General features: G+C 39.0%; 1 protein-coding gene across 2 annotated transcripts in view; it reads right to left on the bottom strand.

Annotated features, from left to right (window-relative positions):
* Positions 1–21997, bottom strand: part of LOC137261779 (inactive phospholipase C-like protein 2) — a 70786-nt gene extending 48789 nt beyond the window's left edge. Inside the window, exons 1-5 of one of the 2 annotated variants that reach the window (XM_067799560.1) lie at positions 21908–21997; positions 20528–20697; positions 20160–20305; positions 15300–15366; positions 8118–8211 (exon numbers count right to left, since the gene is read on the bottom strand). In XM_067799560.1, the coding sequence (XP_067655661.1) occupies positions 8118–8211; positions 15300–15344 (139 nt within the window). In that variant the 5' untranslated portion in view covers positions 15345–15366; positions 20160–20305; positions 20528–20697; positions 21908–21997. The remainder of the gene's footprint in view (positions 1–8117; positions 8212–15299; positions 15367–20159; positions 20306–20527; positions 20698–21907) is intronic. The other variant, XM_067799561.1, reaches the window with a different exon arrangement.
* Positions 21998–27772: the final 5775 nt, after the last annotated feature.

Raw genomic sequence — 27772 nt, 5'->3', positions numbered from 1 at the left:
ATTCTGCGGGTCCTGTGAATTTTCAGGCAGACATCTGAAACTTACAGGGCCCAGTGTCCTGTTTCTTTGACACACCTTCAATGAACACTGCCATCGTACCTATGTAACTAAAAAACAAAAGGTGTTGGTCCACCAAACCTGTGTACATTAAGTTTTTGTCAACCCCACCTAGTTCATACAAGATGTAGTCTAACAAGTTCAGGTTTGCAAATCCATATTCTACATCCAGTGACTCAACTGGACTGACTGATAATCTGCATAGCCTCAGTGGGACCAGAGTTACAGCACCTTCGGGCCCCTATGTAATTAATGCCAAATTAGACAGAGACAGACCAATACGTACAACACAAATAGTCTCCCTCACGTAACTTTCAATGAAATAGCCCTGAACCACAGAATTCTGAATGGCAAGCCAAGATTTACAGAGTTGTTCCCTGACCTTGTCTAGTGCAGCAAAGCCATATACTTCATGGTTGTTCCTTAACCATTCCTGCCACAGACATAATGCCTTCTCTAGTCCTGCAAGGCTGCCTGTCAGTATATTCTGGACCATTTAGTCATTTAGTTCATTGCCCCACACAAAATGTTCTCATCGATCATTAGTGTGCCAATATGCACAGCTTACTGACTTCTTGGTATAACAAACATACAATACCAATTTTCCCAACAGCAAACCTTAAACAGCTAAACCCAAATAGTGTGGATCAGTTCATTAGAGCCTACGGACAATAGGAGAGCAATATGTTTAGTGTTTGAAATAGCTACAGCCTCAAAGTTGCTGTTGATACCTGCATGTAGAGGTACTGGCAAACCTTACACATTCAACAGGTGGCATCTGTATCTCTAGTACTAGCATTTCAGCATACATGCGGTAGCCTAGTAGTTAAAGCCTTCACTTGTCATGCTAAGGATCCTGGTTCGATTCCCCACATGGGTACAAAATGTAATTTCTGGCGCCCCTGCCATTTTTTTGCCAAAAGCAGCCGAAAAGCAAACTCACTCAGCATACCTGCGCCCTTGGACCTACTCCTATTGGTGCATGCTTTGATGTAGAACATATAGAGGACACCTCATGAAAACACAAAAATCAGACAGTTTGGCACATTTACGGATACATCTTAAACACTTCGGTATTAAAAGGAGCCAAATCTAATTCCATTTCTGATCAACACACCTCATCATCTATATAATGACTTGAAATGTTTTGCTATCCTGATATCTTTCCTTAACTGTCTTCACTTTGACTGTGCGAACCAAAATGATTCCTTGTTTGGAACTGTATTCAACAGAGAGGATACCTTTAACATTATCAAAACTAGGACTGATAAGATCGATAATTTGAAATATCACTGTCTGCAAAAACCATGAATGATAACCGACATGAAAATAATGTCACTGATAATATCGTTCAATGACGTTCACACACTTTGGTGATAGGATAAAGTTTAGATTAACTAAAACAATACACAAATTCAGGTTCTTGTTAACACATGCAGTGTTTTTGGTTTGGGTTTTTTTTGTGTGTATGTGCTTTTATTTTTTTTATTATTGCTAACAGTTACTGTTATGGACAAACAATGGCTATTTAGTCAACGATTATCTTTCTCTATGATCTGTAACGATAGCTACCACTAACGAAAATCCTGGAAAGTATTTATTCCAATGCCTCTATCAAGACTAGTCCATGTTCTATGGTGGAAGTCTCCACAGTCGAGACAGTCTTGTATTTAGAAGCTCTACCTGCCTGATTGTGAATGCTTAACTGTCTCTGATAACTACTGATAACAGTTATCTTATTTGGTAATGATTCATCTGCGTTGTTAACTGGATCTTCCCAAAGCCATTAGGAGGCAAAGCTCTTGATCCCATGATAGAAGCCCCTTAAAACCTACACTTAAATATGTAAATGTAACTGCATACACAGAGCTATGAGGCAGGAGATAGCCAGATAGGTCTCCTCTCTTTCCTAAAGGGAAAATGTCTGCACAGTCGATAAAAACTGGAGAAACTTCTTACACAACAAAAGATCATCTGGCAGTGTTTCTGTTTGTTTGTTTTGTTTTGTTTTTTTAAAAGGATTTTTAGTAAGAGATGTCAAAATGAAACTGAGTTAGACAACTATGTCAGAGAAAGCCAATGTGAACTGTAGAAACTGAAAAATTACAGCCAAGGGAAAAAGCAGAGAAATAGAAAAACTAAACCTAATGTAGCGCACTGTGCCCAACACTTTTGTGTTTTCTAGTATAGATGTTACAGACAGGCAGAGTTTGATATACATGTTCTTTGCGTGAAAAAACAACAACATGTAAGCGTCATCAGGACAAAATGACACAACAACCTTTAAACACTCAAATCTGAGCCAGCCAAACCATCATGGATCTATGCAATCTAGCCAAGATAAACCATCACCAGCAGGGTCACATAGTGAAACCGACCGCTCTCAGAATCCCCACATGGACCAAAAACATATACCAATGATCATCCATCACAATAAGTAGGAACTTTCATCATGTAAGTGTACCTTATTGCTGCAACTGTGACAGCCAGGCTAGCAATTCTCGAAACGTTGGTAGCCCTTCGAAGTTCTTAAGCCCATTCTTAACACATTGGCTACGACCAAAGTTAAGAATTCTTAGGGCTATGAACGTTTTGAGAATAAAGCCCCTGATCCGTGTTTTAGTTGACTTTTTACAATACTAATAGGCTCACATGGGGTTCTATTTTGCATATGAACTCCTGGGTTCATCTGTCTATAAAACTAAGGGTGAATATTCATCTTAATCAAGTTTTAACTACCATAAAGTCAATACAGCTCATGAATACAGTGTGTATCTAACAGAGAAATCTTCCCATGTCCGTTTGGTAATGAAATCTTGCTTTGCCAGAGTTTAGTTATTCATTCACCCATTCATTTATCTATTCGGTTATTCACACTTATTCCACCCATACATTTGTCCATTCATCTAGTCAAGCATGCATCAACTTGTCCATTAAATCTTCATGCCAATCTCTCCAATTGCATCCATTTGGCACTGTCACGCAATGGAAACTCACTGCATTACCAAAGGACCTGAATATGAAAGCAGGCAAGTCTATTTCAGTTTTCACCCTTTCCAGTCTCATTAAACAATAAATACAGCAGGGCCTGATGATTTTCCTTGTCGTTTGGATTTGGCTGACAACAAACTCTCTATTGATCTCACCTTTTCTTAGGCTGAACCCTAAAGCAAACTGGGTTTAGGATTGACTGAGGGGATGCTATACAAGGGGGATGCTGAATGAAAGGGGGGTAGCACTGGGAACTCACAGAATGCTAGTTTATAAAAAGATGCTGTCACCTATTTTGTAGAAGAGGTCCAGTAAATTATCACATATTGATCCTTGACGGGGCTCCCAGGAGGCCTGGCTTGTGTAGATAGTGGGGGCTCACTTGACATACTACTGAAACCTGAATTCAAGCTGACGATCATTGAAAAAACATTGGATTAACAGTTTGGTGTGTGCTAAGTGTTAAAATTATACATACATTCTTAAGATTCTGCAGAGACATTTCTTCATATTTGGGCTGCTTTGGGCAGATTGATGTCTGTATTAAGATGCTTGGTTTATCTGGTTAGACTCCATCAGACACTTTCCACAAGGCTATCATAGCACTAGCATTGTTTACGTCTATGTTATAGTAAGCACAGTATTATCATGCTGGCATTGTAAGCTTTGATCACTACAACGAGACTCTGCCTAATTTCAGACAAGTGGAAAGATGGGTTGCTTTTGAAATGAATGTCTCTGTAAATATACGTTCTGTGGTCAAAGAAAGTGGGAGAGTATGGTTTTATCCCACTTGTTGCAATATTCAAGCAATATCATGGAAGGAGACACCAAAATGGATTTCACATGTTGTACCCACGTGGAGAATCTAAACAGGATCTTCAACATGATGAGCGATCCCTGTAACCACTAGGCTACTCCTACACACCACCCTGTCTACAAGAGAGACTTGGACTCACACAGCAGACTGAAACACGTAAAGCAGAATCCCGTTCATCAGGAATCCTCACTGTCTTCCATGATGACAGGCTACATCCATACATTTCTTAAACTGGACATTTTCATGGAGAATAGTAACTGACTGAAGTGCTTTTCACTGTACATGGATTAGAATTTAATCAGTCACTGAGGATTAATGTTTGACAAGATTTAGCTTACTTTTTCAAATTTAGAAATTTATCAACATCACATATTTTGCTGTCTCTTATCCTTTACACAAGATGCCAAACCACACATATCTTCATATCCTAATAAACAGATATATTGATAGACCATGACATCATGAGCAGTGAGACTGGCACCAGGCAGACAGGTGATTCTAACGGGTCAGCAACAATCATGTACATATATATACGAATATCTGACAGCTGCCAGTCCTACACTGCTCTTTCTGGTTGTCGGTCCACACAAATGAAATCTGGGATGTTGGACATGTCCAGCACAGCTATTAACTTATCAAAATCATCAGCAGATGCCCTTCTACATAAAACATTCCTACCTTCAAACTTTTCACACTTGCCCAACTGGATCTATAAATTCTGCTGTTTCATAAATTTCCAAAACCTGCAGACAACAAGCTTTCAACAAGCCAACATAGGTAGAGGCAACAAGAGTTGAGAACAAACTTCATGTCACCAATCTTCATTGTTTATGATTAGTACAAAGGTCACACACATTCTTTCCCCACAGTAACAGACAGACCATGGCATCAACCGTGAAACCTGCTTCATGAATATTCTGGTCACTACCCGGAAGTCTGGCTTGGTCACAGCACACAATGATTGGTCCCAGTGACCTTTCTGATGTGGGTTAACTGATGTTGATTAGTTCCTTTGAAGCTGAAACTGATGTTTTCAGCCATTACGAAACCCCTGTCAGTCACATCATTCATGCTATCTATTAATGACTTATGAACTGTAGTGTTCTTGACTAAAATCAATTACCGCAAAACTTTAATCCTGCAATTTCTTTCTATCAAATGGATAAAAAAATTAGTGTATTTGGAGTGTCATGCACCCGTTCAAATATGTACACCATATCAATTTCTATACACAAATCATCTTCTCTTATTCATACAAAAGTTCAACCTAAGAACAGCTTTTCCACATCCAGAAATAGGACCTCTCTTATCCACACCACCGGCTAAACAAAGTTAAACTCACGTTACAGTTCCTTCCTTTCATTACAACCACTGAATTATTTGAAAAGCAATCTATGATTCTTCTTCTCCTGCCATCCATCTTTCCACACTCTGGTTCATACATTTCACGACAGTTCAACCAATAGTGTGAGATCTACAGCACATTAACTTTCATCCAGCAACATCAAATCAATTCCAAGGACTGTTACGACCTATTTGAGATGTATTTACCCCTGCTCCAATATCAGCACACATTTCATCACAAATATGTCGAACCTATGGCAATATCCCATCACAGAACTAATCATGACAGCCACATGGGTCTTCAATTGGCGGCTTCTACCAGAGACGGTGTAGAGGAAAAGTGGACTGCCCTTTCTTGGGTTGTTTGCCCTTTCTATACAGAATTCAAACATCCATTTGATGATGCATTAGATGCATCTTCCCAGTGAAGGAGGTAGAGTAAGCACACCACCGGCTGCATCAGCTTATTAAAGATGATTGAGGTTATCATTTGGAACAAATTTACTCAAACATTTCAGATGTGTTGTGGCACTAATGTACATGATGCCTATATTGACGCCTTTATTGTATGTAGATGGAACCATATTGATATCAATTGCTGAAAATTGCAGTTATTCTGGCACAAATATATCACAAGTAATTTTGAGGCAATTAATCAGCTCGCCAAGCTTTTTGTGTTGCTTTTAAGCTTGCTATGCCGACTAATGATGTAGCTGGTGTTAAGCATTAAATTAGTGACGTATCATTGTTGAAGTATTTACAAGCAGGAGTTTACTTGAAAGTGTTTTTGCATTTATTGAGATATATAATTGGCATCTTGTGCACATGTGTTATTGTTGACGTTTTTATACTTCAAAATGTATCAGCATTTACAGAACTTACAATTTAAATGGCTTGCACACTTTACTTAAATCTGTTTACACAAAGTATGCAGACTGTCTTGTACTTATTGCTACCTCTAAACCTTGAAATATCTTTTTTTTCATTGATCTGATTCACTGAAATTGTTCCAGATAACATACTACAAGCTTTATTGAGTGAAGTATTAGCATACACTTGCACTGTCACAATATGTATGAGAGAAAAAATGTTGACAAAAATATGTCATCCCATTCAACTAGACTATCCCAGGCACTGAAAAATGTTCAACAGCCGTGTGAACAAAGGAGAATCACTGTGAGAATATGATGTGATGTGGCAGAGGAGCTCGTTTGGCAGATATTTCTAAGAGATTCCTAAACGTGAGCGAGTTTGGCTTTATGCCGATTTTAGCAATATCACAGTGAGGGACACCAGAAATGGGCTTCAGGATTATTAAATACATCTGAATAACAAAATATTAAACACAAAAAAAACCACCAGAGAATGCCTAGTGTCTTTTATCCTGCAAAACAGATCCACTGGGAATACAATAGGGCAAAAGAGAAGTGAAAATTAGATGAATGCAGGAATTGGGATAGGCAGGGTCCATGGGCCATTTTGCACATTAGAATAAGAAATGGCCCGTTCAAATTCTGAAGTTTACTATTAATACATGGGCAGTGGCCCATGCCATATTCAGAAAAACGGTGAATAATCCTGAAAATGGCCATTGTCAAAGTTTTCTATCCCAATCCTTCAAAAGGATAAGCATTTCCAGTCCTTCTAGTACCGCATGCCACTTGAGATAAGAGATCACGAACAATTTGGAATGAATAAATTTCTCTCCCAACATAATTGCAGACAAGATAAACTGTAAATGTGAGTTATAAAGTCTGAAGAAACTTTCTTAAAACATGATGATTACAGATACAAGCAGACATGCGAATCTGCAGAAGATACCTATGATATTAAAAAAGTGGGGTACCAAAATCAGCAACCATGACGACTACATCTCCTTCAATATCAACTTCATCATCGCCAACTGAATGCTAACCCTACTCAACACCATAATTCAGCATCTGAAATTAGCTGAGAGAATCAATAAAATACCACCATCACGTCATTTGAAATTAGCTCTGGCACCAAGGGCTGGTAAAAAGACATCAACTTGTCGCTCAATGTCACCTACATCCACTTGGAACACCATGGCTCTGTCAACAGTGACCTTCTAAGTGACAATGTTGCCATCACCAACTGAGGCAACCCAGTTACAGGGTGATAATTTGTCATCACCAACAGCTCAAAGCTATCACAGATCATCAGCTCGTAGACTTACACAATGCGTTTACACAGATAACAAACAATGGTGACATAACTTTGTCAGTATTAACAGATGTAGATACAGGCAGATACAATTTGAATCATGTAACAAAAAGTTGTGTAATCTTTCTTCTTCATCCATGTCATAGAATCATAGAATCTAGAACAATTGTTCTCTCTCTTTATGGGGGCGAGTTTCTGATGCAAGTACAAGACAACTGTTTTAAATTCTGCAGGAAATACTGAATCAGGATCCAGTCATAAATAATGTGCAAAGGTAGCATTAAAGGTTGAAGCAATAACCTGGACTGAGAAATGTCCCTGGTTGTGTAACGCGAAGGCCACTGTCTCTTGCTAAGTTGCCAGATCTTATTTCAGTTGGAAGTGAAACTGATGCAGTGACATAGCAAGAATTATCTTCAAGGTTCTGGAGTCAAGGAGGTGGTGTGGACTGTGTTAGCAACAAGTGAAAGGAAAATATGCTGGTAAAAACTAGGGAATGGTTGGCCACTTTGTGAATATTTATTGACAAAAAGTGGCCATACAACACATCGAGAGAAACTACTGGGACTATTAGTATAGGGTGTAGTGGTATTGGTGGTGGTGGTGGGATGTGTCTGTGTGGATGGATGGATGAAATGATGTTTCTGAGCTATGTGTTCACAAGTCTCAATATACCAGGGACCACACATCACTACTAACTCTGATCAGAAAATGGACTTACCATCAATGCCAAGTTGGCCTTTCCTTCGTCCTTCTTTTGAAGGTTCAAATTTGTTGATGATATCCAGACATTTATCTTTGGTAACTCTTTGCATCTGTAACAAGAAAAAAACAAAATTTAGTCGGTGTAAGAGCTCTTGAGTTACAAGACCATCTCTCACCTACCTACTCCGGTAACACGGCAACAAAAAGACATACATCAGATCGTATAACCTTCATGAGAGGCATACAACTTATGATATCAGAGCATAAGCGTTTGACAGTGAGGGACACTGACACCAGAAATGGGCTTAACACATAGCATCCATGTGGGCATCGAACCTGGGTCTATAGCGATACAAACACTTTAATCACTCGACTACAACACCAGCTTTGAAAAAGGGATGCAGAATTTCTGGCAAAATAGGAAGTGTTCTTTCTCGCCATAAGATCTGGGTTAGTTAAGTTTCCGGTTAAGTTGCATTCTTTCTCTGACCTTAGACCTTTTCTATTTTGACTCACTGGAAACATGCAAGTGACTCACTTGGTTACTACACCACTTTAAACAATACTTCACTCATTTCACAAGATTAAAATGGGAGGAAATATCAAATTGATGCAGCTCTTAGCTGTTTATCATCATAAGGAAACCGTTTAACATGTGTATGGTGTGACAAACAGAAAGACCAAAAACAAGGCCAAACCCAGATTCCATCCAGGAATAGCAGTTCCTGGCAACATGGAAAGAAACTCTCAACTGCATTTTATGCCACTTTTAGATACCAGCGATATCATGCCAGGAGACACTAGAAATGGGCTTGATACTCTGTCCATGGGAGGGGAATAAAACCTGGGTCTTTGGCATGAAGAGCAAAGACGTGAACCACTAGGCTACCTCATGTCCCAATTATGAACAGAAACTTCCACTCTGCCTTCTATCTTCCCAAGATGTCAAATGCCATAGTAAATGAAATGAGTGTAACTGATACAATAATACATTAATTATGACTAAAATAAAACATAATGTATGGTAAAGACTTTACACAGACACTATCACTGTGATCAAATTTAAACCTTCTACAAGCCAGTGATTTATTGCTTCTTAAATAGCCCTGATTAATTCTTCAGCAACTATGAAGGGTTTTGGAGGCCAGTACAAGGGATTAACCCCCATTAAACAGAATGATTTCCCTTGCCTATTAAGCCAGACATTAATGTAAATATTCTCTCCAGCACATTTCTCACTTTATGGCACTTCAGGATTTCAGAGTCACACAATTAATTGTATGCATTATTTATCACCACAGGGTTTGGCTGCTATAAAAACTAGCCACACTTAATTACATTCTTGATTTACATATCATCAATGTTAAGGAACACCTCGATTCTGGATTAAAATACAAAGCACTGGCATATTGAGTACCGACCATTATCAACTGAAGCTGATGCTGCAGCTGTAGATTTTGTTCGTGAATTGAAAAACAAATTACACCCTCATCACGAAGTTGATAAATGTTTCAGATTTGGCAGGTTGCTTCCATTTATCACGATCCAACAAATGGAATGAATTTCAAATGGTTACTTAGTGTGATTGGAAAAATCAGATTGACCATTTTACACAGTTGGATATTTCAAAGATTTTCAAAATCGCCATAGTGACCTAAATTCAGCATAAAAGTACTTATCACAGCACCCTAAATAATGACAGAGATTTTAGGGATCACTATACAAAACATCAAAATATCTTCAGGACTCTAACAACAAAGAACAAATGAAGGTATTTTCAAAGAGACGTGGTCCAAGACAAACCTATACTTGGTCCAGTTAGAGCTGTTCTGCTTGTTTTGTTGAATGTGTGTTGCTGAACACCCTGGATGCCACAGGGACATATATGTCCTTTCTCTTCAACCCTCACTTTGAAGTCCAATCAAATTTATAGCTTACAGATTTTCACTAGCAGTAAATGTTTTGGTAAAGTGATAAAAATATCCAACATAATTTATAGTTACATTTCATTAATAACATGGCTGCTTAGTTCAGTCAAGTAAGAGGGTAAAAAGATCTACTTTAAGTTCAAGATATTAAATATGATAACAGATGTCTGATATAAAAGAAAGGTGTTCACAGAAGACTTAAAAGTATACAATGTCTTCAACAAATATATAGTTTAAAGTGAACTATGAGCTTTAGCTATAGTTTCCTAGTTGTTTCTTTTTCCTAAATCGCTAAAGTAATCTATACAAAGTACATCAAAGACTGATGGGCTTTAACATCATACTTAAGAATATGTTTTACTCACATGACAACATGCATGCATGTGTATATGTGTGGCTTTTTCTCCTAGGCAGGACTTCAGCTCTCTCTCTGTGTGTGTGTGTGTGTGTGTGTGTGTGTGTGTGTGTGTGTGTGTGTGTGTGTGTGTGTGTGTGTGTGTGTGTGTCAGATACGATTCAATGACCTATGATGCTCAGAATCTTGCTCAATAAGAGAAGTTACTGCTACTTTTAAGTAAGACAGAGTCAATCCTGAAAAAAATTCCTACGTGATAAATATAGAAACATTAAACTTATCGTTAACCTGAGGTATAACACATGAAAACTACACCAGGGGGATGTTTTTCAAGTGAATGGCAATTAGAATGATGACTAGGGTAATAATCCCCATCTGCCTGACTATCAAACACTCTACCTCACACAATTCAATAACCACCAAGTACCTGACAACAAAACCATCAAATATTCCAGATGTATCCAAATCACATCCTTACTGTCCAAAGAAACAAGGAACACCTTGTTTAAAAACGGCAAAACATAAAAAACATGAGGGCTCATGTACAAACTGGATGAAAATCTACCAAGTGATTTATTGTGGCCAAAGTATAGAAGCACAAAATGATTCTCTTTTCCATCACCTGATATTCGAAGAATCGACATTTATATTAATCACCATGCTACATCTGCAAGTAGATAAAACTGACGTCTTCAATGAAGCTCATCTACATTGCTTCATAATTGATTTTCTAAATATATCCTCAATGTATTTTCTGGCCCTAAAATGCAGCAGTGTTTTCCTGCAATAATATCGGCTGGTAAAACATGAAGCTAAAGCTGACATCAAACAGTGAAGGGTGATGTCTGTAGAAGGTTTTAATATCATGCGTGTTTGCTGCTCTCTCAATATTAATTGGCATGACTGTTCAGTTGCGTGAAGCTGGTTATTGTGGGCAGACAGTCCCACCTTGGAGTGAATGGTCAACCCGGTCAGTTCACGTTGAGTCAGCTTTGAAGGATTTACACATAATTGGGTCCACATAAATCCACTGAACTCAAGAGTCATCAGAAGATGGCATATCACCCCGGCCCCCACATATTTGAAAGGACAAATCATCTGACAGTTACTTGATGTACAGCAAAAGGCACCACTTCAAGATCTGTCTCATATATCTGCCAAGATCTGTTGAAAGATATCAAATGGTTTTCAAGCTGTGCTCTGGAAATGAAGCCCATCCCTCCATTTTGAGACTAAGTCAGAATTGGTTTCATGGAAACATGGAAAAATATAAGTGCCAAAATATTGTAAATAGCAAAAGGCACCACTTTGTGGTCTGCCTTGCATATCTGCCAAGTTTTGCTGTAAGATATTGAATAGTTTTCGAGTTGTGCTCCTGAAGCAAAGTCCATCACTCCATTTTGAGACTAAGTCAAAATCGTTTCCATGGAAACTTGGAAAGTGAAGACAAAAGTCAGTAAATAGTAAAAGGCACCACTTTAGGGTCTCCCCTACATATCTGCCAAGTTTTGCAGAAAGATATTTAGAAGGTTTTGAGTTGTGCTCCAGAAACAAAGCCCATCCCTCCATTTTGAGACTAAGTCCCAAATGTTTCCATGGAAACCCAGAAAATTATATATGGCAAAAACCTGAACATAGCAAAAGGCACCAAAACACTGTGGGAGCACACCAAAAATTGTCTTCACAACTTGTGCCCATGATGGGAATCAACATGGGTCTTCGGCATACCAAGCTAACACCTTAACCATTAGGCTACCCCACCAGCCCGACGTCATAGTAGTGACATGACATCATAATAGTGACATAGAGCACTTTACAAAACCTTCCAGCGATGCATTTGACGTCTCTTTATAAACGTTTGAAAAATTAGAATAGTAAACACTTTCATGGTTTGTTGTATCTGTGGAACAGTACAGCCATGTGAGGAAAAACAGACCATTTCAGAACCACCCACACTTAACAAACCACTTCACTCCTGTGAGTTCATTTAGACATGGCAGAATGGAGTGTTTTCAGTGTATTTCAAGATTACATGGGGAGTAAATTAAACATTTAAAACTGCATGCAGGTGGAAGGTCTCAAGTGTTCAATTCAGTTAAGTTATCAGGTAGTCTATGTGAGTGTTGAAATGCAGTATGCCTGTCTTTCAATTATTCTGAAATAATGGGAAAAACACATGCATCCAATTTTTATGACAGTTCATGAATCATCTGGCAAATGCAAAACATGCATAACTGGAGCAAACAAAAGTACACATCTACCAAAAAAGAAGGCACATTATCACTGCTGGAATCATGTTCTATCACCAATCGTGACTTCCTGAAGCTATTTCCAACCCAGTATCTCTACATCACACTGTCACACTAGATTCATAGTGCAAATGCACTTGGACATAATCTGTGGACAGCAAAGAAACTACTCTCAGGACCCCTTCCTCCCCCACCTCAAACTCAAAAGAATTGTATAGATGATAGACATACGACAAACTAGTTCGTATTTCAAGTATTTCTCTTCACTTTCAAAGATTCTTGACATACTCAAGGCGTTTAATTTCCAGATTCCTCCACTAAAAGAAGTGATGAGTCTGCGTGATGATGAAAGCCAACAGTACAAGTAATATGCCCTCAAGATGAGCAGATTGTGACCAGTTTGAAGGAAGCTATTCTCCCAAACCATGTCCTTGATTAAAGCTATCCAGCTCAAGTGTATTACCGAAGACTGCAGGACATGCAAGACTTTGATCTGAAGAACCAATACAGCTCAGTCAGTTTGTCTGACTTGCACAACGAATGAGTTATTGGGTCTACCCGACAACGTTCCAATACACTTGGTCCTGTAAGTGATCAGATGGGAGACGATGCAGCTAATGCAGGATGTCAAACTTGAGTTCATTTAAGAAATATGGTTGATATGATTGTTGGAGTGGAACAGTACACAAGTAAGTCTTGGATACACATAGCTGCACGGCATAGTGGTTCATGATGGATTCAATAATATTTCTCTTGGTCGAATGCATTTCATGAGTAAACTTCCAACAGCATCCAGAAAAAGGAAACGTTCAAGGACTGAATGAAAGTCGTACTTATTGACATTATTCAGCTGATGAAGACTGGGCCTCATATGACCAAATTCCATGATGTGTAAAGCAATTCATGGTAAATTTGTTCCTGTGAGGAACTGTCTCTTCCATTAAAACCATATTTGTTAGAGGCGTAGCATCTATTCTGTTTAAGGTGGCAAAATGACAATCACTACATCACTAATTCACAAATTCCATTTTCAAGAAGTATCAATACACTGTAGTATGAGAGATACAGATTCTGTTATGTGGATGATGTATGGCCAAGAGTGGCATGGAAGTTGCCATGTTTTAGTAGTCTTGAAACTCACAGAGGAAATACAGCCTTGAAAGGTCCTCGCTCATAGCTGAAAATTATTTTCTTACTAACCAATGAAGAGCATACTCGGAAATAAAAATAAATGGCTGATTCATGTTAAAGAAAACTATGGAAGTAGTGAAGGAACACCTTCAATTAATAAAACCTGTACATCAAAGAGCTAAAAACAACGGCTGACTATAAACACAAACACCTCAAAGTGTCAAATCAGCAACTGTTCACATTTTAATGAAATGCTGACTATTTCTTAAGCTCACAACTTTGGACTTAGTCTCTGACTCTCAAGAACACAGGTAAAAAGTAGTTTCTCATTTCATTCATAATCTGGTAACTGCTGCCAAACACATTCATCTGTTTCATGGTTTGTCTCTCAGCTCAAAACAGCATTAGACAGCCAAACGAGGGTTTCCTACAAAAAACTACTCTGTTGGACACAAACGGTGGTGAACTGTTGGCAGCTCCGCATGCCTACAGCAAGTTCCTGGTTAAATAGGGAGCTGTCTCAAGAAGTATTGATTGGCTATCGGAATTATACAGTTCCTACACATGTTTACTTTTGGAGAACAAAAAATATTATTCCCTTAATGTATACTTCCTTTTTTTTGAAAATGTTTTTGTATCCACATACTGCATGCACATGACCTGTATAGATATTCTGCAGAGATCCAAAGAGAATGAAATCATTTATGAGTTATAAGTTTATACACAGATGTACAGGCAGCATGGATCTCCAAACCTCAAAAATGATGTTTGTGTCCTGTAGAACAGGATTAGGTAGGAGAATTTCATCTCGGTATTGTTGTACAATAAGTTGCATGAGCATGATTCAGGCTGGCCATTTGGTGAGATTGCTGATGTTAACAATTCCTGCATGAATCTGAACTTATTGTATGCAATTTGGTGCAAACTTTCATGTCTTCTGTCAAACAAAGCAAAAGGTGTAACTTGTTGTTGATCCACCCAGTTGTACACTGGAATTGTGACCATGCCTTGTGGACAATAACATGGTGTCATCACACAATGCAACACACTAATGCCAGATCACACACACAGTGAGCAGGTCCGGCTCTGGTTCGCCAGAGACCACTTACAGGATGATGCAGGTGTCAGCTCAGTACTGTCCAGAACTTCAGCCACATTGGTGAAATTCTTCAATATGCCCCCCCATGCTTCTGGAACAGCCCCAATGGCATTGTGGTCAGCAGTAGAGACCATCATGACTCCACACTCAAACAACTGGGCCCTGCTACACAAAGCTATCTCAATGGCAATCAGACTTCCCATACTCTAACATAGGCTTACAATAGCTTTAAGGGATTTTGAGCACATTTCACAAAGTGATCGTAGTATTACAACTGTCACAAGTCCATATCGAAGTATAGGGGCTGTGATGACCTTAGAGCAATGATCGTTTTTTGAGATGGGGCCATGTATACGAGTTACGACGGTTAAAGTGCTACGCTAGTTTTGTGAAAAGGGGCCCAGGCCATTGACCTGATAGCAGGACAAATACTTACCCCTTGTTCGGCTTCTAAAAATAGCAACAGGTCATCAGTAGACATGTAATCTGCATTGCTTGCATACCTGAAAACAAACAGAGCGATTATTACTCCACATCAGCTGATATTACACAAATGCATCCCACTAATCACGGGGTTTGACAACAATCACCATTCCAGGATTCCTTGTTTCAGCAGCATACAGCAATATTCTAGCTATAAGAAGGTGGAATGTAAATGATTGAGTCTGAAGAAGATTCCAGTTGACATCATGGTAACTGATCTACACAACTAGGTTGCAATGGCATACATCAGCTGGGGTTGTTACAGCCGCGTGGATAAAGCTTTTACTTGTTACTTGTTTTCACTGAAGACCTAGGTTCAATTCACCACAAAGTACAATGTGTGAAGTCCATTTCTGGTGTCACCCACGTTGATATTGCTGATATATTGCTAACAGATGCGTAAAATCAAACTCCTTCACCCACTCAACAACTTACTTTGAGTTGTTTACACTGGACACAGTCTGTAACCAATGTTGGCTTGACTTTCAGCTAGATCATGGAAAAAGTGAACCGGTTTGGGGAAGTAATGTGATGGAAGGCTTTGACTCCATACCGAAAAAAAAAAAGATTTGTCTTCTTTCTTTTTAACATCAAACGAACATTTCTTTGAAGAGACATTATTCGAATCTTACTTTATTTCAATGTCAACCATCAACCCTGCGGTGTTGTGAAAACAATCCATAAACCAAGTAATAAAGAAAAAGTTTTTTCTCTACAACAATCAATCACAGACTGATCAAGAATATAATCCACATTTCATTACACAGCCTTCTGGCAGAGCTGGGTATATACATTAACACCAAAGAAATTGTGATGGTCACACTGCTGAAAAAGCTCAAATCATGACAAAAAAATATTTTCTTTAACTCAATTATCTCAACACATGAGACAGCTGCCGTACAAATCAAAGAATTCATAAACAAACTTAAATGAAGCAAAAATGAAGCTTCAGTTTAAAATATATCTCGCAACTCTACACTTACAACACTTTACTGTAAACATAATTCTCCCAAAGCCATGGCTTGAGCACGATGAAACGATGATGTTGATTTTGAGAATTTTGGATCAGAATGTGTCATTTTGTGAATCTGTTAAATTCCATGTCATTGATGTTTCTAGTGAAAGCAACTAAAAGTGATTCCATGGCAACACTGGTCCAAAAGTGATCTCATTAAACCAACACTTTCATTCTCTCTCTATTCCTGTGTGTGCAAGAATGTCCCATTTGGCACTACAATTCACTGTACAGAATTACTCTCCCTAGCCATGCCAGGATCTGCTGACATTGGTTGAAAAATACTATGATCTTTGGTCTGTTGGTATGTATGACCTGCCAGTTTAGCCTTCCCTTCCACAATAAAAGAAATATGGCATATGCCACAACATATCAAAGATACTGTTGGAATTTTGCTGATAGCAGTGAAAAACTAAACCCACTCACTCAAAATTAGATGGCCCATCAGTAAATGATCATCCCCAAAAGGATTTACCTAGGACAACTCTGACGACGTTATTACGATGGTATCTGCTGATCTTAAGTCTACAGCATATGAAACTGTAAATTCCTTCCTTGAATTTAAAAATCCCATTTTATCCAAATTTTCCAAATTAGGAACATTTAAAAAATCAAATTTCAACCAACATTAACATATTTCAAAAACATTTCCCTCCAGGGAAATGAGTAATCTCACTCAACACCAACTAACCAGTCAATCCAACAACATGAAAAGTATTTCAGTGGATTAAAATGATTATCACCATGAAACTGCTTGTTATATTTCAAGGCTGTGCAGGGGAGGCAACAAGCTGCCACACATGATATTTCAGCAATACCACAATGATACCAAAATTAAAGAATTACTATAGCCAATCAACCCCAGCGCTACCTGATCCTCTACTGAACTTCATTTGTATTCTAAAATGATTGTTCATATGGGTATACTGTTTGAAATATGTTCTAAAAACACTCACTCTATATCAAATAGGCACAACTACACAATGCCATTTAGAAAGCGGTCAAATGCAAGATATGTCATATTTGGGATTTCACTTTCTTAGTAAAGTACAACTTCTAGTACTTTTTTGGTTGAGTCCCATCTGGGATTCAAACCCTGCTGGCGATTAGGTGCAAGACTCTGAGGGTGCAAGTTCGAATCCTGGATTGGACTCAACCAATTGGAGTCATCAGAAGATGACATATCCCCCTGGCTCCCAAAATATTTGAAAGGACAAATGATCTGACAGTTACTTAACGTTTATTTTTTCAGACTAAGTTTGAATCGTTTCCATGGAAATCATGAAAAATATAAATGCCATATATCTGTAAAAATCAAAAGGCACCACTTCAAGATCTGTCTCATATATCTGCCAAGATATAGAAGTCAGAATCATTGCCATGGAAAATGGGAAAATGATAAATCACAAAAACCTGGAAATAGCAAAAGGCACCACTGTAGGGTGTGCAACACATATCTACCAGGTTTTGCTGACACATATTGGGAAGTTTTTGAGCTGTGCTCCAGAAACGAAACACACCTCTCACGTTTGAGACTAAGACTGAAACGTTTCCATGGAAAACGAAAAAATAATAAATCACAATAACCTGTAAACAGCATAAGGCACCACTTTAGGTTCTCCTTGGTATATCTAGAAAGTTTTGCAGAAAAATATTTAACGGTTTTTGAAACGGAAACGAAGCCCACCCCACCATTAGACTAACACCCAAATGTTCCATGGAAAACCAAAAATAATAAAAGTGCCCAAAACTCTGTAAATAGCAAAAGGCACAACCATAGGTTGAGATCATTATATCTATCAAGTTTGATCTAAAAATATTGAACGATTTCTGAGTTATGCTCCGGAAACAAAATGATGACGGACGGACGGACGGACGGACGGATGGACAGACAGACAGACAGACAGACAGACGAGGGAGGCATCGACTATATCCCCCCGCATCACATGGCAGGGGGATAATAAGGGAATAAATTTCTCACCCATTGGTCCTTTTTGTTGATAGACAAATCACACACCGATGCAAAGACTCGATAACACTAGTGCAACACCATTCACATGATGAATGGAATCTAGCACATTATAAACAGAATTATTATTTTCATTATTGCTGAACCTATTGTCTGTCTACCTCCTTAGCCTCATCCTCCATCTTTGACTGTGGCTGGATGTAGGTTAGTCTGTCTCACAGTCCCTGAGCCACATATTTTCACCTACTAACTTGCCCTCCCTGCAATGCTAAAGATCAAAATGAAGAAAGTCCAGGTTTCCACAGGTTCAGAATCTATCATGTCACGGGTCATTTGTTACTATCAAAATCAAATATATTCAGAGACTAGCTTTAGTCTAGATATGAGAATAAACCCATCAGAAATCTAGTAGGATGGTAGGAATATATGAATAAGAGGCGATAGTTTAAGGTAAATCTACTCTTCAACTGCAAAAACATGCTGGTAACTGGTGCAAGGTGGGGGAATTAAGCCTCATCATAATATTATTCTTAGGGTAAGGTAAATCTTTTCATTGGTACAATGCCATTTAACTTTTTACTGTGAACATTGTGAAGAGCACTGGCATGTTGCCAATCCAATCACAGACTTTAGTGATCTGATACTGACAATACCCTTCGACAACTCCTTACAGATGTCTTTCGTCTATATATATATATATATATATATATATATCTATCTATCTATCTATCTATCTATCTATCTATCTATCTATCTATATATATATATATATATATATATATACATATATATATATATATATATATATAATCTGGAAGACAATTAGCAAACATATCAGGTGACTAGTCACACATCTGTCTGCAGCAACCACTGCTGTGTGTCTTCAGTGGCAAGATTATGCGTGAGTTACAACCTTCATGTCTCGACATTCTGAAGCTGCAAGAACTTGTAAATTCCATGTGCCCATCACTTGTAGGGGGTGGGGTGTGAGAAAGAGGGAGAAGGAGAAAGAGAGAAAGAGCACAATAACTGATGCAGTACCTAGATGAGAATGGATTACATGCTACCCAGTTTATAATAACTATAATCAGATGGGATTCTATGCATTTGGGCGTTTATGGACAGGGCACTGAATATTAGACACCCAAAAAATTCTCTTCTTAATGATTTCTTCTTTAATTTGGTTTGGATATTCAGGGCACTGAATATCAGACACTCAAAGAATTCTCTTCTTAAAGAATTTTTCTTTAATTTGGTTTGGATTTTCAATTGATTTGATTTGTTTTCAATCAGATATTTCGTAACAGTTTCCTTGTAATGATCACCAAAGAAAACAATTGTCTCAGGCCATATGAGTCTTTCAGCTGAATGAAGTCAAATCAGAAACACTTTGACTGAATAATTGGTTGATTGAGGCCATGGGTCATAGAATCTCATCCCCTCCTTGTGGTCAGATTTCCTGTGGGAGCTATTACCATAAGAACATAATTTGATCGGCTACAGACTGCTGGTGGGAGAGTCATATGGACTCAACCTTAGCATGAGCACAAATGAAGCCTTCCGATTACGAAAGATATTTCATAACTTCCTCGGTAGTTTAATTCTGTTTCGCAGCGGATATCCGCAATTAGGATCACAGATATTGATGGCGATTTATATAAGGTTGCTCATTATGGGATTGTTGAAAGGTAGTGGTGGGATTTCTGACTGGCGTTCTCATTAGAGGGTAAATCAGATGTCATCTACCTCTAACACCGAAGATGGTCCCTTGTTGGGGCAGGGGACTTCTGGCACAGACTGCAGGTGTGTATTGACAGAAATAAACTTACCTGAGTCACAGCCTGCTGTCAGTCATGATTGTCTGCACGGATGATGTTGGAGCCGTCGGTGTTGGAGTCTGACTCCATACATGTTGGCACACATGTTGCAGTGGTCTTGGAGCACCTGCCTCCAACCATGATTATGGTGGTGAAAACTGCAACAATGGCTGTTTACTAAGTGCATGTAATTTGGCTGAGAGTGCAAGAGGCTTATTCTAACACTTGAAAGAACATTATTCTGATACTTACAGGGGTGAGTATTTACAAACAGAATAACTTTAATATGAAGCACATATATAATTAAGAGATATATCAACATTGTAATATGTTTCATGTTATGACAGACGGCATATAAGAAAAAGAAATGTTGATGATACAGCCAACTTATAATCCTGAGCCAGCGAGTGCCACACGGGCTGGGGAGGTGGGCAACCAAATGCAACAATCAAGAGTAGGGTAGAGGGCCAAGTGATGGCAGCAACACCTTGTCACAGACCACGGCAGGCAGGGGGAAACAGAATCACCATCAGCTCAAGCAAGCCCTGAACTGCATCAATGAAATGAGGAAAGCAAATTTCTTTGATTAAACGAACATTTAAATCTCTGACTACATTTCAACTGGTAGAGAGACACCCTGGGGGTGTGCCAATGCCAACAAATATATATGAAAAAAAGTAAATTTAAAAGGGTACTTTGCCTGTTATGTACTTAATAATGGATATCTTCTCTCTCTACTCTCTCTCAAAAGACTACTAACAGTAATCACCAGAATGCTAAAAGGGTACTTGACAGAGAGGTAAGAGGGCAGATTACCACTCACATTGCACGTTTGGGAAGATTTTTCTTTTTTTTTAAGATATAAAATCCACTTTCTGCCTCGCCTCACTCAATAACAACAAAGACACACAAGCCATTAATTACGAACTGCACCTCAGTATCAATGAATTGCATTGCAATGAGCTAGTTAATTAATATAATACAACCCAAGCGTAAGCCTAAAAACCAACGGCTAAATACAATAAGTTCCGCTCAGTTGGTCACCAATATCAGTAGTACAGGTAAGACGGAGGACTCTTGACCAGACCACCCGGGTTCGGTTCCCAGAAGCGACGTCATTTCTTTCAGACTTAGTTAGATTCGTAGTTAAAATTGTTAGTTATGTTGTTCACTTGAATGCTTACACCACTAACCATGCTAACATTAGATGCATGAAAGTAGCATGTTAATTCACAGGAAGTTGCAGGTGACGAGAAGAGGCAGACGAAGCAGAGTTGGATGAAGAAATAAGGAGACAAAGTGGAAGGAGAAAGGCATTCAATGTTTTCTCACTGCCCCTCCCCTCACTTTTTGAATATTATCCCCAAACATCTAAACAAAACCCCATTAAACGATTAAACGCTTAAGCACCCCAACCACCCCCCGCCCCCCTCCCCCACCCCCAAATTTATACCAGCGCCCCTTTTTGAAATATTACATCGGGGAATAAATCACCGGGATTGCTATTCTTACTTAAAAAAAAAGAAGCGGGGTAAGGGCAGAACTCTTTACAAAACAGGTAGAGAAGCATGATAATGACATACGTCTTGTTTTGGGCCGACATGGTATACAGAGCCAGTCAAAGACAGGCTGGCAGCTGCACGTAAAGACAGCTTTGCCTGACTGTGACGGCAGTGTCAGTGGTACAAGCCAATGGTGGAAGATTTGTTGGTGTAAATTGCTATTAGAAACGTTCCATACAAGACCTAAGGGTGACTTACCTGGTCGAGCGAGGTTGGGAAAGAGCTATAAGCTGTTTGAAATGACAAGCTGCATGGCGGGCCCACGTGACCCGGAAACCGTGCTGCACTGTGGTCCCACACCAAAACAGCTCTCTCCCTATCCAGTTTGGTGAAAAGAATGAGGGTGGCGAGAGGAAATATGGCGTAAAGGCCAAAGCAGCACTGTGGCTGATGGCGGTTTTTCCGTTCTTGTAAGAATGGAGTCTCAGACGAGAATTGCATACATGCTATTGCCACGCCCACGCCCACAAGGAAAGTGAGCTCCTTGAGCCCCTGAAATATACACGGTTTTAATGAAAATAAAAAATAAAAAATAATGCAAATGAAATCATTTTGAGGTGCAGATGCGCAGATTTAATGGTAAATATGCCTGTTAAGTTTTTGGCCTCGTACTTGGTGAAGGTTGTGAAAACATGCCATTGACTGCATGGGCAGGGCTTGATGGAGGTGTACAGAGCATAGGATAAGGCGACCACATGGAGGTGTATCGTAGTACAACATGACCATATATGGAAGCTGAATTAAAGCGACACCGACAGACACGCATGTAGGGATGGGGTGGTTTGTTCATATATCAATTTGGATGTTTTTGTAGTTTTTGTTGTTTGTGTAGCCTTTGGTGCCTGATGTGACTGTGACTGTGGTTTTGGTATAGCTGGTTGGTTTTGGTTGGCTGGGAAAGATTAAAGAAGATGGTTGGTGCGAAGAAGTGGTGATGTGTGGCGCAAGGCTTGGTTAGCAAGGAATGCGATTGGTTGTTTGAGCCATGCGACGAGGAAGGGTGTAGAGTGGGGTGATGAAGTTCTTTCAAAAAGACCCGATGTGGCACCAATTTCGACACCTCCTGTGTCCAGTCTGGATGGCTGTATTCGTAGATGCCAATCTGGCGATCTCTCCTAGCCTTTGGCCAGGATTTCGAATTATGGTATTATTGGACCTCGATATGTGGTAGGGGAAAGCGCAGTCACCCAGTGGAATCGGTGGTAAAAAGGATTGCTTCCGGGTGAATTTGGTGAATGAACGCTGACCTTTTACTGCATAGTGACCAGTGGATATAAAAACCCATACAGGGAAACCTCCCATTTTCCGAAAATATAATTTTAGTGCTAATTTGGATTGTCAGAAAATTGAGAAACACATTCTGAAGGGAGGGGGGGAGGGGGAGATGGTATTTATATTATTAATTATTTTTCAAATAGAACACGTTTATAGTTCAGGGCGATCAAAATGTGCCATTCCATTCCATTTCATTCCTTGGTTGAAAGCAGCCTGCCATCACATGGGATTTCTAAACAACGTTTCCTTTGCATTGGTCACTCCATATAGCTTCATGTTGTGAATGACGTAGAACATGACTGTGCAAGATGGTTAAATAAACCACAATAATGTCATGAGTATAGATATTCATACCATACAAATATGTGAAGGAATTCTGTGGCATGTAGTTAAACATGTTACATGTGCATGTACTAAATGGTCAAATTACGTAAACTGTTTTCATGTGAAAATGAAGTTGAGTTTGGTTTCGTATGGGCAGGCTTTGGTGATTCTGGTCTGTCAGATGTTGAGAAGCCATTACCACCACCCAGGACTCTGCAGGATTCACCAGTTTAAGAGAGAGGACACGCCTGCTTCTTTATCACGTCCACCCTATTGCAAGCAATGTAGCCAAGAGGACACATGTAAAAGTTAATACTGAAACTTACTTTCTGACGGAGGGTGAATAAGCCATAATAATGACACATGTATTGCAATTCTTAACACTTAAAGTTTAGGTATGAGGCTATGTACCTGTAATTTTAAAATGTTCAGTGTGTGAACTAGCAAAATTAAGCAAACTATTTTGATTGGAATGCAGTTTTGTTCTTAGATAACGAGGCAAGGTGTCGTTTCTTCAACGGCAACAAAAGTGAGCTCAGGAGCCACCTTCGTACGTGTGGTAACAGCAGACAAAATTCCTCTCAGATCTACTAAAATATACACCATGACGACTTAAATGTAACAGCTAAGTCAGTGGAACGCAAATGTGAGCTTAAGCCCAAGCAAGTCTAGGCCACGTAGCCGAAAGAATATCGCTGTTTTCAGAAAAAAAATAGAATGTGTATGGGATCTTCCTTTTAATTAGATCTTAATATATACTTCTGTAAAATATAATCATTTCGGAATTTATAGGTAATTAGTGTAGATATTAGCCATATTCTACGAGGCACAACATGACTAGTATTTTTAACAACGACTGCATTGAAGCCGAAGGGAAGTGCCTCGAGAGATGAAGGTTTTGTAAAAACGCCATGATGAAATATGAATAAATGCAAATTGCACTTACATGTAAGAAAGCATCTGTGGCTGTGGGGTAGAGTGTACACTTTTAGTAATCTGAAGCTCACACGTTCCAGGTGAAATGACTGTTCTCTGTTTTGCCTCGGTATTTCCGATAAGCTATGTGTCAGATGGTGTGCCAGTATATATTGACTGAGCACCATTGGAAATATACGGGATGAAATAACTGAGGGAAATTAGTAGTTTCAGAACTGATATTTCATCAGATTGTCAATCAATAAATAGATCATTATTCATAACTCTATGGTGATAATGTATGAGAAGGGTGTTTTCAGAATGAACCTCGTCGCCATTAATGGAAGTGACGGCTACGCTCCCATTGTACAACGATTACCCTTAAATGCCGCACTCAGCAACATTACAGCTATATACTTCGATAGGCCTACGCAGCGGACTGTAAGTAATGGAGTTTTGAAAAGACGGAAAAGCTGTCATAAAGAGCATGGACATTCATTTACGCTGTTGGGATACGATGATACCTGTCAACGTGACCATTCGATCCTGTCAGTGGCCTCTTATGACAAGCATTTGCTAACTATCTCATACATGCGACAAATGTGCCGCTGTACTACCTGGAACAGTGTAAAACATGCCAGGCGAAGTGGAATTGACCTGCTTGAAGGTGCACGACATTTATCAAAATACATATCACATGTGAAAATACGGCCAGTGTATTCTTTGTGTTTATGAGTGTTTTATGCGTGCGTGCGTGCGTGCGTGCGTGCGTGCGATTTTCATCCTTACACGAGTTGCAATTGAAGTGCTTGACCTTCTCGATTATATGATGCTCTTGAGCGACGCTTGTCCCAGTGCAATGCACTACACCAAAATTGCACACAGCACTTCTGAATAAATGCTAAAGCATTCCTCAAGAGCTTTGCCGTCTCCTTTTTTCTCTGGGTCACCAGGTGGCGATCACACTAAATACTGACATTTTACTCTGACCAAGTACCTCCCATAGACCTCTATGGTTTTACCAAGCACTTTCTCGATAATTATGTTTTTGGAAATTTGTAAAGCGACGGTTTTACTGAACCCTGTAAGTCAACTCCAAAGCAACAAGCAACTTCTTTTTCCTTTTTTATGTGTTGTACATTTATGCACAGGGAAAGTAAAGAGCCTGTAGAGGCTAGAGAGCCTGCGACCCAGTTATACACGATATGTTTGAACTGTGAAAATGCATCTAATACGAGGCCTTAGAAACAGGGTGTAATCTTCATCGGGGAAGTGTAGGTATATTTGTTTGAAGTGACCATATATAAACAGATCCTTAGCAGTACGGTTTAGTAAATAGAGGGGATGGTGTCACTAGGGTCCCTGACGCACTTGAACCCCTACGACAACCTGACACCCAAAATGATTAGAGATCAACTTACAAGGAAGATTTAGTGGTAATGCCCACGACTCTTGTAACAGATGTTATTAGCTCATGAATATTCCACCCCTTTTCATTTCACATCTAGCAACTTGCTTCAGGCAGGATTAAATGTTTTCAGAAACTCAGCATTGATATGTCAGCTAGTATAAACTCCGATGGCCATTCTCTTTATGCTTCACTTGTAAATGGCACACCCACGCTTACTGCAGTAAATTGTCATCTGGATAAATGCCGCATCTGCCTGTACTTAATGGACCTCATGTGAATAAGCGATGAAGGGAAACCTGCAACTTCTATGGATATATAATAGTCAACTTTCTTTCATTGCAATGATCTTCTTGGTAACACCGCTACCAAGCAAGTGATACAAAGAGCTGAAACAAGAGTTTATATATACAGAAAGTCGTACACTGATAAGATTTTTTGTGTACATTGAATACTTAATCAGTGATTTGAGCAGAAGTTAGTGTACAGAGTGATTGGCTCTGATTACATAGCACAAAAGATAGCGTGGAAGCCAGATAGGCAAACGAGGAATGGGTGGAATACTGGTATTTGCTGTTGACTAAGCGGCTACAGGCCAGAGAATATGAGGTATCCTGGATAACGATTCATGATGGGGTTTCATTTTTGGTTTTTATGGCTGGCTCCAAAATATTGCAGTATGCGTGGTTGATTTGATTCATGTTAGTGGCTGGCCAGTACATAGAAATAACGCGTTCTCCCGCAGAGCCTTAAACTCTGCCATGTGCAGAAATGTCGTCACCCCCCGCAATAATCCCTAACCTGTAAACCCTAATCTAAAATGCCTAAGTCTCAATCAATAGCCCCCTAAACAATAACCCCTAACCCTAAACCTAAACCTAAACTTACATCCTAATCCTAGACCTCAACCTAAATACTAACCCTAACCCTAAACCTAAACCTAAACCTAAAAATAAACCTAAACCTAAACCTAAACCTAAGCCTAAGCCTAAGCCTAAATCCTAAATCCTAAATCCTAAATCCTAAATCCTAACCCTAACCCTAACCCTAACAATAATTCTAAACCTAAACCTAAACCTATATCCTAATCCTACACCCCAATCTAACCCTAAACTTAACCCTAAACCTCAACCTAAATACTAACCCTAACCCTAAACCTAAACCTAAATCTAAACCTATACCTAAACCTAAATCCTAATCCTAATCCTAATCCTAATCTTAAACCTATATCCTAATACTAGACCTCAACCTAACCCTAACCCTAACCCTAACCCTAAACCTAAACCTAAACTTAAACCTAAACCTACCTTAAAACCTAAACCTAAACCTAAATCCTAAATCCTAAATCCTAAATCCTAAATCCTAAATCCTAACAATAATTCTAAACCTAAACCTAAACCTATATCCTAGTCCTACACCCCAATCTAACCCTAAACTTAACCCTAAACCTCAACCTAAATACTAACACTAACCCTAAACCTGAACCTAAACCTAAACCTAAAAATAAACCTAAACCTAAACCTAAACCTAAATCCTAAATCCTAAATCCTAAATCCTAAATCCTAATCCTAATCCTAATCCTAAATCCTAACCCTAAGCCTAACAATAATACTAAATCGAAACCTAAACCTAAACCTCTGTCCTAATCCCAGACCTAGACCTAACCCTAACCCTAACCCTAAACCTATATCATAACCCTAAACCTAAGCCTAAATCTAAACCTATACCTAAACCTAAATCCTTATCCTAATCCTAGTCCTAATCCTAATCCTAATCTTAAACCTATATCCTAATACTAGACCTCAACCTAACCCTAACCCTAACCCTAACCCTAACCCTAACCCTAACACTAACCCTAAACCTAAACCTAAACCTACCTTAAAACCTAAACATAAACCTAAACCTAAGTCCTAAATCCTAAATCCTAAATCCTAAATCCTAACCCTAACAATAATTCTAAACCTAAACCTAAACCTATATCCTAATCCTACACCCCAATCTAACCCTAAACTTAACCCTAAACCTCAACCTAAATACTAACCCTAACCCTAAACCTAAACCTAAACCTAAAAATAAACCTAAACCTAAACCTAAACCTAAATCCTAAATCCTAAATCCTAAATCCTAAACCCTAAACCCTA

The sequence above is a fragment of the Haliotis asinina genome, chromosome 14 (genome assembly GCF_037392515.1).
Source record: "Haliotis asinina isolate JCU_RB_2024 chromosome 14, JCU_Hal_asi_v2, whole genome shotgun sequence".
NCBI lineage: Eukaryota > Metazoa > Mollusca > Gastropoda > Lepetellida > Haliotidae > Haliotis > Haliotis asinina.
This window is presented reverse-complemented; position numbering and strand designations above follow the sequence as displayed.